The 21,171-nt window shown below is 42.9% G+C and overlaps 1 protein-coding gene across 5 annotated transcripts in view; it reads left to right on the forward strand.

The window, feature by feature from the left end:
• Positions 1–21,171, forward strand: part of cdh13 (cadherin 13, H-cadherin (heart)) — a 237,492-nt gene that overhangs the window by 50,686 nt on the left and 165,635 nt on the right. For all 5 annotated transcript variants that reach the window (XM_044123866.1, XM_044123869.1, XM_044123868.1 and 2 more), the window contains exon 2: positions 19,969–20,098. In XM_044123866.1, coding sequence (XP_043979801.1) covers positions 19,969–20,098 — 130 coding nt within the window. The remainder of the gene's footprint in view (positions 1–19,968; positions 20,099–21,171) is intronic.

The following is a 21,171-nucleotide window of genomic DNA, read 5'->3' on the forward strand; positions in this document are numbered from 1 at the left end:
TTGTGTGTTTATTTTGGTTTCTGTGTCAGGTGAGTCTCTACCCCTTGATTGATCCCAGCTGTGTCTCTTCCCCTGATTACCCTCTGAGTATTTAAATCCACCAAGTCTCTTGTATCCTTGTCGGGTCCTGGTCTCGTCTGTTGTCCATTCTGCCGTCTGACGTCATTATTTCTAGCTGAGTTACCAGAGTTACCGTCATTTTCTCGACTACCTGGGTTTCTTGTGTCTACCTCACCGTCCCACAACCACAAAACATGACAAACAGTTGCCATCAACACAACTAACTCATGTCTATGACAGTTTGTTGTCATTTTAGTGTTATTAGCAGCGTAGCGTTTGGCTGTGGTGGTTTCCACAAACAGGAAGAACCGAGTCTTGATGCTAGCGGAGGTCGCTGCAGCTTTTGTCCTTGAGGAGCTTCATGATAACAAAGACGACGATGAGTTCACTGACACCTTCTGCTGGCTGAGATCTGATCCGGGTTTCAGATTATTAGACTTTATCAGGCTGTGAAATGAGTGCAGCATGTAGAACGGCTCCAGAGACGATCATCTGATGTTTCAGCTCATTTATATGTGAGAGAAAATCCTCCATGTTTTTCATCAAAGCCCTCTGACACATCAGGGACGTTCTGAGGAGCTGCTCAGGTTAGCATGTAGATTTGCAAACTGCCTCATCAGAAGCATCATGGAAGTAGAAACGATCCGTTTGGGTTCAGTTCTGAAGGTTTTCTGGCTGGCTCTGCTCCCAGCTGACTCTCCTGCTGTTCTCTTCCTCCCTGCCTGTCCGTCCCCAGAGGAACCTTTGTTGTGACAGCGCCTGTATTCTCCAGGGCTGTGAGACAGAATGGTGCTTGACCCAAACTCAGCCCCCGCAGCGGTCCAGATCGCTCATCATTCCTCCTCCAGCCAGCCATCACTAAGCCACATCGTGTTCGATTAGCCCTCCAGATTCTCAAATAATACCAATGCATGTTTTCTGCACCAGAGTGAGCCCAGAAACTGTTCTGACACACTCACACAAACACACACACACACGCACGCACGCACACACACACACACACACGCACGCACGCACGCACACGCACACACAGTAGAAAGGAAAGCCTTGCATTGCTGGCTCGCTGCTGCAGTCTACCATTACGGTAGCTAATCTGTTCCACAGCTCAGTTGTGTGAGCCACATGCCTGATGAGAATCCGTCTGAAATATTGAATAATCATTGTTGTGAAGTTTGTAATTCAGTCGCTGTTTAATCCTCTCTGTTGGGGATCAGTGGACGACATGAAGCTGGATATTCTGAGATGTTTTGATGGTGCAGAAAATGTGTCCATAATTAAACGTAGAACCAGCTGCATTATCAGTTTCCTGCTGCAGTTTGAAACATTATGCCTTTCTGGTGTCTTGAGATCATAAACTATCTTTACATAGAAAACTTTGCAGGGAGAAAATGTTATCTCCTCATTCTGAAGTGATGAATGTTGTTGTGACACGATAGCAAAGAAGATTTCACAACAGATAAACAGAAAGATGTGAGACATGCAGAAAATTAAAGGATTTCATCTGTTTGAAAAATGTTCTGTTTACTTCATCCTGCTGCTGTATGGACCAACACACAGGCAGGCAGGTGGTCATAATGTTCTGCCTGATCTCTGCTGTGTGTCTCTGAGGCTTCCTGTAGGGCCATGCTAACATGCTAACATGCTAACAGCTCAATAGTCTGGCAGCAGAGATGATATTCCCCAGTAAGATGTTCAGGGTGACATCATCAGCTGTTAGCAGCTTTGCTAATCCGCCCCCTTTGCTTTTGCTGCTCCTCTTTTAATCTTCTCTGGTCGTTCTGAGTTGGGAAGAGACGGTTTAAACTTCCTGCTCTGCATCCATGAAGCCTCCTTTTCAGCTCCTTTGTGGTTTGGGGCCAAAGTTCACAGACCTTGGAGATTTTGGCTGCTAATCAGCTCCTGCTACAAAAACAACAACAAAAAATACCTTGGTGCCAAGTAAAAATGTTCAGCATCCAGAACCAGAGGGAACATCTGTTCAAACAGCAGGAAATGAGGAACTAACATCTAGAAAAAGAACCAATCAGGTCCAGCAGAGCTGCTCCAACCTGCTGGCATCATGGGTGGTGCAGGAGGAACCTCAGACCAACTGGTTTTAATGGTTATAATGGACGTTAAGAGATGAAACTGAGTCCATCTGAACCGGTTTCTGTTGAAACGCTGGGATGGATCCTCTGACCCGGCTGGCAGCGTCTGCAGCAGATTTACCAAATCATCAAACTTTATCTGTCAGCACAAAGCCGGTTAATGCAAACTGGGTTGGATTCGAACCTTAAACTGCACAGTTTGACTTTGCATTTAATAATTCACATTAATTAACTTTACAAAGCGACCGGCGGCCCGGCGGTCCGCCCAGAGCGGCTCCGTTGACCTGCACATGTTAATGCTGGTTACCAGGTGGCAGCAGTCTGAGCGCGCTGCCCTCACGTCCGCCATGCGTTTAATCAGAAACAGGGCGACAGGCGGGAAGCGGGCCAGCTGATGTAACCCTGTCTAATGAGCAGGAGACATGAAGCTGAGCTGCGCCGCGCCGCTGTCAGGAAGACGGGCTCTGGGTTTCATCCATGATGACGCGGGCCTGGCACACGAACAGCAGCAACCCGAGAGGCCGTGATGAGCCAAGAGGACACGGCGAGGATGAGGAGCAGGAAGCACGAAGCACTAAAACTCCTGATTAGCAGCTGCTGGATGCTGCGCTGTCACTGGATGGTTTGAGATTCTGGTTCTGATTCTGAAATCAGAAAAGACTTGGCTGGGATCAACCTTGTGTTTCTGATTAAATGTAGAGATTTAAATATGTAAACATTTGATGATCTCATGTGTTAAGCCGCCCGGATTCCAAATCAGAGTTGGCTTCAGCCGTCCTGGATTTTGGATCCAACCAGTCAAATCTGAAGTCATCAGCTAAATGTGGAGGCTGACGGGGAAACCAACACAAAAACAACCAAAACCATTTCAAACTATTCAGACAGAAGAGTGTGTTCATGCCACTCATCAGGATCAGGTCAGCTGGTTGCAGCTCTCTCAGCCTCCTGCTGTAAGGAAACAAGTCATTTTATATGAAGGGATTTCATTCACAACTCCACAGCGTTACTGTCGTTCTCTGACTGGAGCTACTCTGTAGCCAGAGCTGCCCTGGGCAGAGAGCCGGAGGCCTGGCTGCTGCTCACCGGCGCCTCCTCTGGTCGCCACCAGCAGGCCACGGTGAATATCACATCACTGTCGCTTCATGGAGGAACAGAAAGACAGTCTGACGATATCTTCCAGTTAAACTGTGAGTTTCACACTTCAAGTTGGTTTCAGTTGGTTGGATAAATCCTGCAGTCTGTGGTTTTCTACAGGTAAAGATTTCAAGCTTCACTCCCATCAGCCCTGTTAGTCCGCTCTAATCCAACTCCAGTCCGCTCTAATCCAACTCCAGTCCGCTCTAATCCAACTCCAGTCCGCTCTAATCCAACTCCAGTCCGCTCTAATCCAACTCCAGTCCGCTCTAATCCAACTCCAGTCCGCTCTAATCCAACTCCAGTACAAATCCAGTCCATCTGCCTAGAAACTCCGCTTTAGGGACGTGTGAATCCTCCAAACCTCGGTCAGTGTTCGGTTGAAGTGAACTCTGGTTCGGTTTGAACGCCAAGCGGACCAGAGACCGCTCCAAAAGCAGGAAGTGTTCTACAGCGCAGGGCATTCTGGGTAAATCCAACCAAAGCTAACATGTTAGCCTAGCGCTAGCAGCAGAAATGTCTCCTGGTCTTCAGCCAAAGACTAAAGAGAAATCCTCCAACACTAAAATCTGACGCCTCCATCTTGTTTCCATCTGGTGAAGAAGGAAGTTGCTCTCAGTGTCTTCAGAGGTTTTTGTGTGGTTTCCTTCAGTGGTTGTTGGTGCAGCGCCCCCACAGGCCAGGAGGGGAACAGGTTGGTTTGGGTCAGAACCACAGCAGCTGCAGGTGGAGCAGATGATGGAGTTTTTGACTATCAGCTGTTAAAACATCCTAAGTGTGTGATTCTCAATCTTTCAGAGAGATTTTAAATATTAGTGAAGACTAATATCTGCCGTTTCTGGTCCTGGTGGGATTTTTGAATCTTTAAAATACAAAAGGACTCTAAAAGTTGAAGATTGTGACCCAAACTCTTCTGAAACAAAGTTTACAAAATGATTAATAAATTCAGGTAATAGAGGAAAGATTCATATCTCTGTGTTTAATGGAGGCTCACTGGTGGGTTCTTATTGACGTTCTGCTTCCTGTGAGCGATGAGCCGTTAGTACAAGCTGCTAATAATGTAGCAATGGAAACGTGTGGATGCTTCCTGATGGCAGTGGTGAAGTCGGACAGACTGCTGATCTGTGACTGAGCTGCAGGTGGGAGTGGGTTTTGGTTGCAGCCGGTTGCAGCAGCAGGGATGCAGTTTGGGATTTCACAGCCACGCTTGGAGCCGTTTAGCCGTGGAAGAGGAGCGTAAGCCACTTTCCTTCCTGAGTGGGAGTCGTTTTGCTGCTTGTTGATGAGAAGTGGCGGCCGCAGCTGTGTCCTTGTGTTAAGCTAACTGTTGACACTGGATCCCATTTGCAGGCACTTTGGGACGGCGGCCCCCAGACGTCTCTGTTGCTTGGATTTTTGCATGTACAGCTTTATTATTCTGATTTAATAGAACAGAGACAACCAATATCCCAAGCCGCTTCCTCTCCTTTCAGTTCTTATTTACTCAGCTCTGCACTGCTTACCACCCTCCATCTTTTTCCATCTCTTTCTGTCTCCGTAGCGACTCCAGCCAGTGCAGGACAAAAGGTATTAAATCAGATTTATCGTTGAGCAATAGAGCCATGTCTGCCTCACAGAAATGAAACCTCCCCCCTGGAGCTCTGCCCTTCTATACCTCATATTTACCCTCATGCTGTCTCCACTCGTATCGCTGTACGGACAAATAATTGAAACCCTGAGAAACTGTTCCATAAAATTTGTTTTATTTAGTTTTTTTCTGGAAGACATCGAGGTAAAGGCAAGGCAGAGTGCTGCATAACGACACTAAATTGGAATAACCACAGGTAAGCCTGAAGGACAATATGAGCAGCGACTCACATCCTTCACTCTGTCATTGGGAAAATGTTGAAAGGATAGTTAAGGGAATTGCTTTACTGAAATGAGGTATGCAAATGGTGACTATAGGGAGTAAACCGTTGCCAGACCAAATTGAAAAGAGGAAAGGAGAGAGAAATGTTGTGCAGATGTACTTTCAGCTAAATAATACTCTAACCATTTTGTTTGGATGTAGGACTGAAGACAACCTTGGAAAGGCGTTAAGAGGTGAAAAACATTCAGTCTGTAATTATGAGCTATTTGATCAACTCTTCAAAGTTTCTCTTAAACTTTAAATCTGCCTTCAGATCTGCTGTTTGCCTTCTCCAACATTTTCCATATTCAATGCAAACCAGACAAACTTTGATAAATACTTGTTTCTAAGAAAGTGAATTTGTTGTTTAATACATTTATTAACGTAACTTAATGTTTTTGTGTGAATCGACACAGTTTGTGATTAACTGGTTCTAAACAAATCAACTGGATTAAGTTCTAGTTCTGCAGGCACAAAATTATATTTCTTTAAATTTTGTTTTAATGAACATCTTTGTTTACAAAAACAAAGAAAAACAAAGAAACAGAACACAAAATATCACAAAGTATGCCGGGTTGTAAATACGTTGTTATGAAAAACAAAAGGAACAGAGAGCAGATATTACAGACACGACAAATTAAAAATATTCAGAGATCTACAACATTCATGTGTTTTTTGTTCATACTCTTGGAAATAGTTTATAAATATAGTTTGATTTTATTCACCAAAATTGTAAAAAAGGTGAAGATGATAAAAATGTACATTTGTGAATATGAAATTTTCCAAATAGAATAATTAGATAGATTGTCAGTCTTTTTCCTCGGACACAAAATTAGTTTCAGATCTGAATGTTTGGTGTAACCCAACCAGCAGGAGGCGACATGGCGCAGCGCTATTCTGTCTTCTTCTGCAGAAACCTTTTGAATGTAAACCGGACAGGACTGACGCTCAAAATGCGTTTGGCGTGAACGCGGTGACGTCATCACCGCGGTTCATGTTGTAGTCGACCTTAAAAATAGGAAGTTGTTCAACCCCTTATGTTTTTGTCTTTTGAATTAGAAAGGAAGAATATATTTTTTTACTTACACTTTCCACACGTTGTGGTCAGATTTAAGGAGTCCAGTGACCCCGGTGTCGGGGGTCAGGGTCGACAGCCGGAGAGCTGAAATCCACCTGAGACGTCTCTGAAAACAATAACGCCTACTGAAATGGTTCAAACAACAAATAAACCTGAATATGCATTGATTGATGCAATATCCACTCAGCCAATCAGCATCAAGAGAAATAGAGGATAGTTCTGGATTGGCTGCTTCCCAACCAATAACATGTCCAGTAGCATTTCTGAAAAATATTTCAGTTTCATAAGCTGCATTTGTTTCCTTTATAAGTTAAGAAATAGATGAGTAAGTAGGAGTTACGTTCTACAGAAATGAATCCTGGTTGGTTTGTGCAAAGAGAAGCTGAAGTTTTGGTCCAGTTTTGTTTGGTTCACAGCAGCTGTTGACTCTACTCCTTCCCAAGATAAAGAACAGCTTTATCTTGGGAAAGTGTCGATGTTTATGACTCATTAGTTTGAGATTATTGTTGCTAAGATGATCTAGAGCTCATCCAGCAGCGGCTTGGTGGCCAAGCAGAATGTTAATCCCTTTGACAGAGACCTGGTCATGGAGAAGCTCTTTGTCCCTCAGCTCCACTGCTGGTCCATCATCTGAAATCATCCTGGCTCTAATGCTTGGCAGGATGGGAGTAACAGCTGCAATCTTTCTGTCCAGCAGAAAATTGCTAAAGATTAGGAGCATTAGGGTAGAGGAACCTTCCTTGGACTTTAACAAGCTCCACTCCAGGTTTATATCATGATTGATTCTCTGCTCAGAGGGTTTTATGGGGCGGCAGCGTGGCGGCTGAGCGCATGCTGCAGCGTGGCTGGCAGCTGCAGCGGGCGGCTGCAGCGTGCGTAGTAGCGCGGGCTGCAGCCACGCTGCTGCAGCACGGCGGCCCTCACGCTGACATTAACATCCCATCTCAGGGCGAGAGACGCTGCAAGGTCAGCAGGGGAGGAGCGGCACAGGAAACATTTACTCCTCCTTTACAACGTTTTCTTTCCGCGTGTTCAATATTTACTGCAGTAGATGCAGAGGGAGGCTGTGCATATCCTGACTGTTTAATGCAGAGTGGAAGTAGACGATGTTTCTGTTGCGTTACGACAGGCTGAGGGGTGAAGATAACTCTGGACAGGATGTCATGATTATCACATTACACCAGCAGAACCACTCCAGAACCCGCTTTGTTGTATCTATTAAACCTTTATGGGTTCAGCTATAAATGATTGAAATCATATCTATTAAACTACAAAGAGAAGACATGATGCTTACGGTTATCATCCTGCATGCAGACGGTTTGTTGAGCTCTGGATAATAATGTTTGTTTCACATTCCAGAGAAAAACTGCATAAAATGTTGGGCATTAATACCTAAATAAACTCACATTAATGTAACTATGGAACATCCTTCTGTGTCAAACTTCAAGAACTTCAGTTTGCAGATAATTAAGCACTCAAATAAATAAAACCTGCAGAAGATTGATTTTTCTTCTGAAACAATAAATAAAAACCATAATATCATTTTTATTTGGTAAGTTTTTAAAACACCTGAGTGCAGCGGAAAACAGTCGTTGAATGCTCATCATTAGTTCAGTTTGTTTTGGTTCTGAGATTCACATTAATGTACCAAACAGAAAATTTACCACAACAAACCAAATGTCAAAATGTAGAGCGAAGCTTTGGCTCGATCTACAAACTCTTCATTCATAAAAACAATAAATAAATATTAATCTAGTGAAGGACAACGCATGATTAAAACAATAACTTTTCAAAATGTCTGCAGATTATAGCAAAGTTTCCACTTCCAATCTGAACTTTGGTAGATTCAATTATATACTGAATAATCAGCTGGATGTTGGTTTAAATGATATAATAAAAGCACAAAAATGATAATAAGGACTAATTACCTCTCCTTTACCTATAAATGTTGTTGGAAGTGATTCTTAGTTGACGAGTTAAAAACTGAAATCAGGATCTGAGTTGAGTTGGGAAAAATCTTCCTTCATTTAACAGGAAGAAATCAAATCATTTCCTGAATGTTTTACGTTTTTTTCTCTAAACAGATGCAGATGATCATGTTGGTCCTTCAGAGAAAAAGAGTTCAAATAAGAAATTTATACATTTTATGAAATGTAAAATATTATATAAAGTTAATTTATTTCAGAAATTTAATTCATTGAGTGAAATATTATATAACTTTATTACACACAAACCTTTATTTCCTTTTTATTATGATAATCTTCTACTTACAGTGAATCTAATGTCATTTTTATTATAACGTCAGACCAATTAAAATACTTTAAATCATAAATGTGGGTTTCATGATCATTTATTGATACGACTGTATGATAGTGGAGATGCTGCCTTTATTTCTCATTATGATCATAAAACATCCAGTCCAGTTTGTGACCCAGAAAACTCAAAACAATCGATTAATTTTGAGATGTAATCAGAGATGATCACTGATGTAATTATAATGTTGAAGGTTGAGCTTTAATGTATTTATAAGTTTCACACGGAGGTTTTAATCAGTGATGTTCTGGTCACAGTCTGATGTTAGCTAAACAGATCAATATGCAACGTGTATCTGACACACACTGAAGATTTTATTTTAGCAGAAAACTGTTCCTCCTGTTAGCCTCTCTAGCACCAAGTACAGAGTATCAGGCCTGGACACACTCAGACGTTTTACCAACAAACCACAGGAATCATCCACTGGTTTCAAAAGTAGCCAACAAAACGATGAATGTCCGACTCACCCAGCCTTAAAGAACAACAGGCATCAGTGATCTTGTCCTCAGCTCTATTGATGCTGAGGGTTTGTGGATCTCTATATTGTAAATGTACAATATATATATTGTACATTCATTAACTATATCTTAACTGTATAACTATAATAACACAGTCAAGTACGGAAAAATATTGAGAAATGGGTATGACAAAGATATTGACATGTGAATAAAAATGTGGTGCACATGTGAGAATTATGTGATCACAAGATGCAGGGAACATTGAACACATGAACAAAATACTTGACCACATGTGGAAAATGTGACCCACATGTATCACATGTTTGCATGTGAAAACGTGATTATTTTCCTGGATTATGTGAACCACATGAAAATCACATGTGAAACCATGTGATTTTCATGGGATTTTTTTATAAGGGATTCTGCTCTCTGAAACAGCTGGTTAATATTCATCACATCTTCTCTGCCTCGGCCACCTGACCTTTGATTTGACTCTGCGCTCCTGGACTGCAGGACCCGGCTACCCAGGACCGGTCATAATAAGGAAAAGTCGGCTTGACTCCACAGAGATTATTATACTTTCTTGCTTACTTGCTCCCAGAACTCTGGCATTTCCATCCTACAAACAGTAGAAAGACTAAAGAGCTGCTGAGCTTCACATAAAGAGCTGCTACAACATGCTAGCAGTTAGCTTCTTCACTGTTGGTGTTAAATTTAACTGACCAATCAGGTGAGGCTGTTCAGAGCAGCAAACAAGGCATTTGTTGCATGAAGCTCTGTTTTTTGGGAACTTTACTGTGTCTCAGTCCGCCACTGGGACGGTGGAGCCACCAACCGCTGGCATGTCGGGATTGTCCAGCAGTCGGTCAGATGTAGCTGGTTCTACGCCAGATTTTATGTTTCACCTGAAGCATCATCCAGATGTTCACAACAAGCAAATTTTCAAGCGTTTGAACGTTGTAGAGCTCAAACCGGTCATATTCTGTTTCTGAATCAGGAAATTTAGCTTCAAATAAACTGATAAAAGCTGCTGTTGTTCAACACTGCTAATCGTAGAGCTAACCTACATACAGGTAACCCCCCAGTAGAGGTCAGGGGTCACAGCTGCCCATGAATACTGGAGATTTCCTCTAAAATACCCTGAGGTTCCTATTTTAATAATTCAAACAGCAAATATACCTTAACATGCATTAAGCTAACATTCACTGCTTTTCTCTTCTGCAGCCAATCAGCTCCACGGAAAATAAATTGTTCAATAAATAAATAAATCGTAGCATTTCCACTTCCCAAGCTGATTTTTTAACATTATTTTGGTGCTAGTTTGACAGGTTACACTCTGTGTTTCGAGAACTGACGGTCTGACGGGACGCCCCCCCGGCCCCCGGCCCCCACTGTCCTCTGGACGCCGCTGGAGGTTAATGCTTTAGGTAAAACATACTGAACCACAGCCAGGCGGGGGTCCTCTCTACAAAATCTGAATTTGTTCTCTAATGGTCATAAGGTTTGGTTTTCATTGGTTGCTGGTTCTCCCACCAGAACCAAAGCCGGGCCCGGATCGGCTTTGGTTCTCCTGTCAGTCCAGCCTCGGGGTAAACTCGGATTATGTCCAAACCCCAAACTTTCACTCAATGCCTGAAACTCAGCTTGTCTCCTCCATGTTTGCGTTGATTTTTCATCCAATTCCAGAACGGCAGGAAGAGCTGCAGAGCGACGGCGTTTCTGATCCGAACCCGCAGACAGAACCGGGTCACCTGTTCTCCTCTTCCTCCCTCTCTCTCTGCTCTTCCTCCTCCTGGTGCGGAGCTGCAGGCTCCCGAAGCTGCAGGCTCCCGATGCTGCAGGCTCCCGAAGCTGCAGGCTCCCGATGCTGCAAGCTTTCCGATGCTGCAGGCTCCTGATGCTGCAGGCTCCCGATGCTGCAGGCTCCCGATGCTGCAGGCTCCCGATGCTGCAGGCTCCCGATGCTGCAGGCTCCCGATGCTGCAGGCTCCCGATGCTGCAGGCTCCTGATGCTGCTGCTCTGTTTTCTGAGGCAGACTCTGCTCCTCCACTTGCCTCTTCAAAGCCGGCCGCTTTAACTCGCTACAGATACTGACATGCTAACATGGCGTGGAGAAAAGGAACTGCTGCAGAAATCCCCGTTAAATAACAGTTTAAGAAGCATTTCAGGTTCACGTTTTCTCTCCTTCACTTTTCTTCCTTTCAGAGAAGAGAGCCTGCAACAGGCCTAACTCACTCAGCAGGATTATTTCTCATCTTCCAAGGGCAACAACAGCCGACAGGAATAATTGATCTGCCTCTTCCTCTGAGCTGCAGGTGAACCCCAGCTGGGAGTCTCGCCGTAGCGCCGTTTTCGTTGGGATCAGACGGGATTGGACGTACGCTTGAATTTGAGAATGTATTTTTCTGGAGTTCCTTAAATCAGGTTCGGATTTTCAGCCTTTGACGTTCCATCAAAAGAATCAAATTTCCCCCACCGTGCCTGGAAAATGTTTTTAAATGAACCTGGTTACAGCACTACGCCTGTTCCTGTAAAGCTGCAGGTCTGACTGCTTTCAAAAGGAAATCTATTAAAGCTTTTTGTTTAATAGGTGAGCTTGTTTTTGTGCCGCGGCTGCTGTGGAAAATCCCATCAGGTTTCTTTGCACTTCCACATAAAGTCTCTATTTCTGCTCTAGCGTTTCTTCTGACTGATTCAGTTAACTTTATCTATAGATGAAATAAGAACTGATACCAGCTTCCTTTCAGTGGAAATGTTTGGAGGAGAGCTTTATGCTGTGGATTTGGATGGGAGATAAGATTTATTGATGCTGTTCTGTTGATTTCACTGTTAAACAAGCAGAACATTTATTGGACTCATAAAGATTCTGTTTTCCTTTTTAAACTGAGCTCAGAGGGAAGAACATCAACAGAACCGTTTCCAGATGAAGGTTTATTAAAACATCCAGTTCCACCAGATCAGAACCAACCAGCAAAATGATTTCCCAGCTTGATTCAAATTTCTTCAGAGTGACATGAAGAAAACCCAACCAGTCGGATTTACTGTAGTAAAGAAAACCAACAGGAACAATAAGAGACTAACAGCTGAAATTCAACATTAAAATCTTTTTATTGCTGTAATATTTTTCTTTGAGGATAAATTATTATTCAAATTTCAAATGGAGTAAATATTACATTAGATTAAAACAATAAAAATCAGGCTTTAGCAGATTATTGGATGACAAATTAAGTGTTAAATATTTAAAAGATAACTGTTAATAAATATTAAAAGCCTGAAGGTTAATAATTAGATATTAAATATTCATGTAGTGATGCGGAGTAAGAGGTGACTCAGATGTTGGAGATTTGAGACTTGAGTTTTGACTCGGACTTGGAAATAATGACTTGAAAGGAATTTTTCATCTTCTGAGCAGCAGATAAAACATTCAGAGCAGTTGGACTCGGTTCACTTCCTGCTTAGTTCCATAAATATCGGTGAAAACTTTCCGGCCGTCAAACTAATTTCATTACAATTTGCCGTGTTTTAAACTCCAAAGAGCATAAAATATTAAATTCCTGATTTTCTGCTCATTTAATTCTTGTTTTTTCTTGATCTGAAGGAGGAAGTTGGATTTAATCTCAGTTTGTTCGTCTAACAGATGATGTCACCGAGTTATTTTAAAAACAGCCACATACAGGCGTGTCCAAAATGTGGCCCGGGGGCCGTTTGTGGCCCTTGGACTGAATTTCTGCAGTGCAGCAATGATACAAGTTTATATTTATATTTTTAATCAGGGTAAAATTATGGCTGACATTTATTTAATTGTCTATTTAGAATTGTTTTGGAAGAAAATGACCTCCATCTTTCTGACCGAGGATAAATTTGTTAAATCGAACCCAAAAGATTTGGAGAACTAGATACTTTTCTTTTAATAAGGCAAATGTGCAAAATCATTTTAAATGTTTGGATCTAGATTGAATAACAACCTTTTGTTGCAACCTTTTCAGTCACCTGTTTGTGTTTTATCTGGACTTCCTGTGAGGGGCTGACCGACTTCTCCACAGCTTCTGGAAAGAAGCATGATGCTGCCACCACCGTGTTTCACCCCACGGCCATAGTGAGGAGCCCTTGGTTTCATTTGAATAGTAATAACCAGTAATTGGTTATTACTGGTTATTACTGGTCTGATCTGAGTCCATCTCCCTCCTGACCCCAAACGGCCTGCAGGATTTTTCTGAGTTCTTGTTGCTGGTCCACAAAGGGAAGATCAGCTGAATGAAGAACTCAGAACATCTGAGGCCTTTGGACCGACTTTCCTTTGTGTCCTTACAGTCAGTCAGTTATTAATCTCATAATGATAACTGAAATAAAGATGAGACCGCAGACGGATCTCTTTCTTTTGCCCTTTTTCAGCCAGATGTGTTTTTTCTCTCTGGTTGTTCACATGAACTCCAGCTGCATCCACATGCAGCAAACGGACGGCGGCCCCTCTGGCTCTATCTGCTGATGTACTGCCCATCCTTCAGGGAATATTGATTTCCAGCAGAGGTGACATTTACTGTGTGCTCTTAATCTCCCGGCGGCTCCTTCACACTTGAACTGAATCTGATGTCAAACTCTCCAGTGATGAGCTGATCTACTGCTGCTGCTGCTGCTGGACCTTTACAGGCTGCAGACAGCAGCACAGCAACAACACGACCCCATGGGGTCGTGCAACAACACCATGGCTGGTGGCTACCAGCAACTGCTGGTAATTACTGGTTATTACAGTAATAACCAGTAATATCACTGGTTATTACTGTTATCACTGGTTATTACTGGTTATTACTGGCTATTACTGTTATCACTGGTTATTACTGGTTATTACTGGTTATTACTGTTATCACTGGTTATTACTGGTTATTACTGGTTATTACTGTTATCACTGGTTATTATTGTTATCAATGGTTATCACTGGTTATCACTGGTTATTAGTGTTATAACTGGTTATTACTGGTTATCACTGGTTATTACTGTTATCACTGGTTATTACTGGTTATCCCTGTTTATGACTGGTGACTGAACAGGTGTTCTTGTCATGTTCTTTGGGAGCCGTTTTGCCCACATCTAGAATAATAAGACAGTTTATTTACAATATGTACAAAGGAAATGTTCGAGACAGGAGCCTTCTGGGAGGGATCTGGATTCAGAAGAGCCTGGAGAGAACACTGGATAAGTATTGGCAAGGTGAAGATGAGAGTCCTTTAAAAGGTGAAGCCAACAGTTATCGTATGGTTCTGAGGAGAGTCTTGGATGTTGGAGGGATGTTGGGAATCTGCTGGTGAGACTTTTGGTTCCAATAGTTCAGAGGGTTTGGCTGGAGGAGTTTGACCCAGGAGTGGCTCGCAGGTTAATATTTGGATGAGCAGGAAAGCAGGCAGGCGTCACTGAGGCTGGATTGAAGGAGGGAATCATCTACATGGAACAGCTGAGCTTTCAGTGCCGAGTTTCAGGATCTTCTTGGGTAAGTGGATTGCTACATGAATGCATAGGAGACACAGGAAAAATAGCTTTGGAAAACACAAAGACAATCTTTGATCTCAGAGGGCTTGAGACGACCAGAGTAGAACAATCATCAGGTCGAATGGTTCTGCAACCTTCCTTAAATCCTGCAGCCTGCTGGTGAGTCCGCTGGCAGTAGCCAGTTCCACTCTCTGCCACAAAGATCCTAAAAGCGACAGGAGGTCTCATGTAACCGGGTTCTGCTTCACTCCACTGTACCGGGCCGGCCCAAGTAACCCCTCGACTCTGCGTTGTGTAGATTTTGTAATGAAGACGAGGAGTTTCAGTTTATTCCCTGAATGAGAACATATTGGGGTTCAAATCAGTGCAACGGCTCAGCTTCACTCAGCTCACTACAACAGAGCGTTATGTTAGCTTTTAACTTAGCACATGAAGTGTTTTACAATATTAACAAAAGAAAAAGTACAAAAATTACAAAAGTACTCATCTAGTAAATATTCATTACACACTATTTGTCTAAGTTAATAAAAATTATTTTTTATTTTGTTGCTAACACTTTTCTACTGTATGCTGAAGAATGAAACTCACCTCTGCAGCTTTCACAGACTGAGTCCAGGAGCCAGCAACATGTAACCAGCCACACCAGAGGGGGCGCTATTTCCCCATTGCACTGATACATAAAGCAAGAGGGATTCTACAACCTAAACCTAAACACTGGTACATTCACACACACACACACACGCACACACACACACACGCACACACACACACGCACACACACACACGCACACACACACACACACACACACAAACGCTCACACGGCAGATCCCAACAGTTCCACTTTATTAGGAACACCTGTTCAGGTAACAGCACTGGATTAGCCAATCAACTGAAAGCATTCAGACGAATGAAGATGAAGGTCAAACGGACTGAGGAACAGAGATTTCAGTGACCTTGAACACATCATGGTTGTTGCTGTTCAGAACCTGTTGATCTGCTGGGATTTGAACCCTCAACCAGACAGAACCATCTGAAAAAGAGAACAGCAGCTGATTGGAGGAAATGCCTTGCTGAGGTCAGAGGTCAGAGACGACTGGCTCCAGATTACAGACAACAGAATCTCAGAGAAGTGCTGGTTCTGACCAGATCGCTGCAGATGGACTCTCTAAACTGACGATAAGTTCGCTCCAATCTAATGAGTTGGATAAAACTCGCATTGATTCAGAATTTAATTTGATGTGTTTGGGACGGACGGCGATCAGGAAGCGTTCTGCTTTCTGCTTCCGTTGTGACTTTGGATTTTTCTGGAAACTAAAGACATCAGGCAGCCTTTAGCAGCTGTTGAAGAAAAAAATAGTACTAAGTTAGCTTCATTTGGAAAAAGCTTGGCTCTCTATTTCTTCCTATTTCCCGGGTCCTTCCAGCGAGGAGTGTGTGCCAATCAGGAGCAACATGCGTGATGACGTCACAGAGTTACAGCGTTTAATCTCACAACAAGCAACGTATGAGTTAACAAGAAAACTGCAGAGTTACAGAGACATACATTCATTACCTGAGACAGACAAAGAATAAAAACAGAGACAGAGAAAGAAAAAGCAAAGACATGTCTTTGGAGAAGGCTGATCTAAATTATTATTATACTGTTCAATCTCTTTATAGTGGAGGCGATTTCTCAACCTTGTTAATGTATTCATTAAGGCGTACCCCTGGTTCGACCAACCAGGAGCTCCCCTGGACACTCAGAGGAACTTAGACCTTCCCTTAATTTCACGCCAAAGATCAAAGGCCATTTGGTCTCTAGAAGAACAATGGAGCAAGCAGCTGCATCCTAGTCTTCTGGCTCTAACAGATACCTGTGAAATTCGGAGTGCCTCCCGGCCAAATCAAGTAATTTAGTTTAAGGAAAGATTATCTTCACAAACCTAATTCTGGTCTACTGCATTCAGCATTTTCCAAAGATTTAAGTCCTTGCTTTATCACATAAAATCCTGAACAGTTTTCTAATACTAAACAACACATTTTCATTGAAACAATTTCCATTTGGTTCAGATATTATCATAGACAGTACAATTTTCAAATACATTCAGCATTCTCCCTTCTAAACTTAGATAATGCACTTTAATTATAAACTTGCTATTAATACTTAGAAAACTGTTAGTGATCTCAACATTCTATGTTGCATTTTAGTTTAAACCATGTCAGATGTGGTTCTGGGAAACCTTTGATGCTCTGTGAGCCATACAGGCTTCTGCCCTGCAATAGATGCTAATTTCGTGGCTTCCTGAGCCCTGATAACAATACTAAAAGATCTCCTTTGATCTGCATCTAGTTCCTGACCTTTGACATTTACTCTGGTGGATAATTTCCTGTAAATTCTTCACAGAATATCTGTTTAAAACTAAGAAATTTATACAACATAGAATGCTCAAGATACCCTTCACACATGACATAAGATTAACTGTTAAGAAATTTGTTCAAAATCAGACTGTTCAATATACCTTTTACACCTGGGGTAAGATTAGCTGTATTAAGCACTAAAAATAATAATTTTCCGTAACACAGCGTTAGCAGCCTTTAGCAGCCGTTAGCAGCCTTTAGCAGCGTTAGCAGCCTTTAGCAGCCGTTAGCAGCCGTTAGCAGCCCCCCGGACTGGAAGCTCTTTATTATTTTTACCTTAGAGTGGTCAACTCTCTGTTATAACTAAATCAATTTGATACAGATCACACACTTCCACGCATCCAATATCAGCACCTCATGTCACTTTTTTCAGCCATTAAAATAGTTTAATCCGTTGTTAACATGTCGTGACCTGTTTTTCCGAGCCGCCTTTAAACGCAACATGGGCGCCACGAGGCTCTAGCTGGATTTACACCTGTGCGACAGGTGTGTTAGAATCATGGCAGCAAACCAGCAAAACCCAAGAACTTTGCAGTTTTTCCCCCAAACTAACCGACTGAGTTGAGTGAAGCTGCTGGATGAAGGTAATGTTAGCTAAAAGATGTCTAGCTAATAACAATATTTGTTATATTGAGTAACGTTTTTGGAAAAAAAAAGTACTTATAAAAGTAGTTTTACAGGACTGTACCTTTTTCTTTTACTTGAGTAATATTATTATTGCTATGTATTCATTTTGCCCCAAAATAAGCCATTAAACTTGTCTGGAGCCGGGGCTGCGACTCGGTACCGACTCGGTACCGCCTGGCCTGAAAGGCATGGAGAACCAGAACCATCCCGGCCGTCGGCTCACATCTCTCACGGTTTCAACACAAAGAGTCAAACTGTTTCACTGACAGATAAAACCAGAAGCTGCTCTGCTTCCACCTTTATTAGTTTGGATTAGTTCTGCTCATTAAAACCAGAAGACAGTTTATTACTTTACAGAGACATTTATTTCAAACAGTTTCATAATGAAGCCATAATTCAGACCCTCTGGACACACACACACACACTCAGGAAGTGATCAGTGTCTCTGGTCAGAAGTATTCATACCCCAGAAGATTTCATTTGATGTTTCTTTTCACTGGATTTTGAAGTTAAAACCTCAATTTTAGCTTTTAAGCTCATGTTCTGTAAAACTCCAGCGCTGAAGAACTGCAGTCTGCATTCAGATAATTCTGTAAAAATTTGTTGTCCATTCTTACTATTTGGATGGGAAAATTGCTAAATGAGTCTTCAGTAATAGACCTTTTCCAAGCATTGTTACCGTTAACATCATGTTGCCTGAGTGCTTTTCCCCGCTGTGGCTCCGTATTTACCTCCTAATGGAAACTAAAATGCTCTTGGTGTTTTTATTGTTCGGCTCTGACGACACAGTAGATGGCCTGCTGCAGGAAACTGCAGCAAGGAGCTGCAGCAAAAAGTTGCAGGACGTTGCAAGAAGCTACAGGATTTTGCAGAAAGCTACTTGCTGGTCTCTGCTGGCCTGGTAGCATTTGATGGAACTGAGTGAACATGGCGACGTGTGTTGGAACGACACGCCTTCCCTGACTGATTTCCTCCAACATTTCATGTAACGTCTGCCAGAGTTGCTGCGTCACGCTGCCGGGTCTCTGAATAGACTCCACTATCTGCTGTTTGAAAGTCTGGTAACGTAAATGATGCATCATTAGATAAATACTTTACTCTGTCACACATCTTCCATCCAGGCTTATTCCTGGTTGGTTCGTTAACTTTCTCTTGTTTTTTTTCTTTCATGTAATGTTTGGAGCTCTTCCTGTAGCTGAGTTAGAGAAAGTTCTCCATATAGTTCAGCTTTTAGCTTGTTATAACTCGTCTCATTTTCCTCTTTAGCCTCTGTGCTGCCTCTCGTTCAGCAGGAGAGGCATTTACTGATGAACGTACTTATCACTCAGACTTCTCCTGTAAGGACAGAAGTGCTTCTTCCACTCTCTGACTAATCTCTCAGTGTCTCTAACATCTGCTGGAAACCTTGTTCACTGTTCGTGTTCCTGCTGAAGCCTCCTTCAGGCCCTGCGTCCTGCAGGGGCCACCGACGTGCAGCTTCAGGTCAATTACGTCTCTTCTTCATGCGTTCCTCCGAGCCGCAGCAGCAGCAGCTCTCTGGGTTAAAAACACGTTCAGGTGGAGGTTATGGAAAGATGGCGGCTCTTCCTGGATATCTTATGACCGTCCAAACAGAAGCAACTGTTGCTTCATGTTTGACCTGCTGACATCTTGAAGTTCTGATTGATTTAGTTGAAGTTGAATCTGAAGTTATTTTGGATTTCCACAGACAGAATGAAGGTTTTCTAAAAGCTGAACATCATTCAGGTCAGAATGACACAAATCTTTAGGATTTTAACTAACAGATCATCAAATATTGTCCGATTTCTCAGAGAGGTGAGATGTGCAAAAAGCTCCAGAAATCTCATTCAGGACGGATAAAGAAGCATTTTGCCACCCTGGGTGGAGAGCCGTATTAGCCATTTTCAAAGCCGTCACTGGTTACAGGAATATTTAACTTTGTTTGACTTGCATTAACTTGGGATTTTCTATCAGTTGTTGTTGGTTTCTTGGATGCTTTATTAAAATTTCAAATCAAATTTAGCTTTAAGTGTTCTGTGCAGAATGTTTTATAGCACAGTTATGTTTAACGTGACAAGCAGGCTTGGAGAAAATTCAGACCTCAAATCGACTAAAACGGTCGTTTCCACCTTATAACAGTCAGAACAAAAAAATATGTAAATGTTTATAAATTAACTGACAGATTCGGGCGTGCTGTGGGGGACAGCACGACCCACATTTGGAGGCCTTGAGTCCTCAACGCGGCCGTCGCGGGTTCAAGTCCCGAACCCGGCGACATTTGCCGCATGTCTTCCCCCCTCTGTTTCCCCCTTTCCTGTCAGCCTGCTGTCATATAAGGGACACTAGAGCCACAAAAGACCCTGGAGGGAAAAAAAAAATTAATTAACTGACAGATTCAAAGATGTTCATTTCTCTGACGGCCGTTTGGTTTTCTGTGTTGCAGATTGCTCACGCAGGCGGCCATGACGGCGGCCATGACGGCGGCCATGACGGCTGTGTCCCCGGCTTCCAGGTCAGGAACTACCAGCTGGTGTTGAGCGGACCGCTGCAGAAAGGCCAGCCGCTTCTACAAGGTCAGTGAGAGACGCAGGAAAACGTCTGAGGGGAATTCCTGCGTTTGAACAGCACAACCTGTTGTAGCTCCTGTTGGCCCCTATCGGCCCCTGCTGGTCCCTACTGGTCCCTATCGGCCCCTGCTGGTCCCTACTGGTCCCTATCGGCCCCTGCTGGTCCCTACTGGTCCCTATCGGCCCCTGCTGGTCCCTACTGGTCCCTACTGGCCCCTGTTGGCCCCTGTTGGCCTCCACTGGCCCCTGTTGGCCCCTGCTGGCCTCCACTGGCCCCTGTTGGCCCCTGCTGGTCCCTACTGGCCCCTATTGGCCCGTATTGGCCCCTGTTGGCCTCTGCTGGGGAATCAAGAGATTCCTCTGCAGGTGAAGGTCTGGATGTTTCTGCTCTCTGATTGGCTGGTTTTTGTTTTCCACATCCAGCAGAGCAGACATCAAACCTGTCTTTCAAAACAATGAAATGCAACATAAACTGTATGCTGATGCATTATTCTCCTTGAATGGGAGATGTTTCCATCATGTTTCCATCATGTTTCCTGTCTTGTTTCCTGTCTTGTTTCCTGTCTTGTTTCCTGTCTTGTTTCCATCATGTTTCCATCATGTTTCCATCATGTTTCCATCATGTTTCCATCATGTTTCCATCTTGTTTCCTGTCTTGTTTCCATCATGTTTCCATCATGTTTCCATCATGTTTCCATCATGTTTCCTGTCTTGTTTCCATCATGTTTCCTGTCTTGTTTCCTGTCTTGTTTCCATCTTGTTTCCTGTCTTGTTTCCATCATGTTTCCATCATGTTTCCATCATGTTTCCATCATGTTTCCATCATGTTTCCTGTCTTGTTTCCATCATGTTTCTTGTCTTGTTTCCATCATGTTTCCATCATGTTTCCATCATGTTTCCTGTCAGCCTGTACCCACATTTTCCTGTCTTGTTTCCATCATGTTTCAGAAGGTCATGTTTCTTGGCTCAACCAGCAGACACTTTTCCTCTTGAAAATACTTCTGTTCCTGCTGAGACAGCAAAATATGACAAATCTGTGAATTTCCCCTTCAATTTCCCCTTTTCTTTTCCAGCCTTAT

Source organism: Gambusia affinis, linkage group LG08 (genome assembly GCF_019740435.1).
Source record: "Gambusia affinis linkage group LG08, SWU_Gaff_1.0, whole genome shotgun sequence".
NCBI classification, from domain to species: Eukaryota; Metazoa; Chordata; class Actinopteri; order Cyprinodontiformes; family Poeciliidae; genus Gambusia; species Gambusia affinis.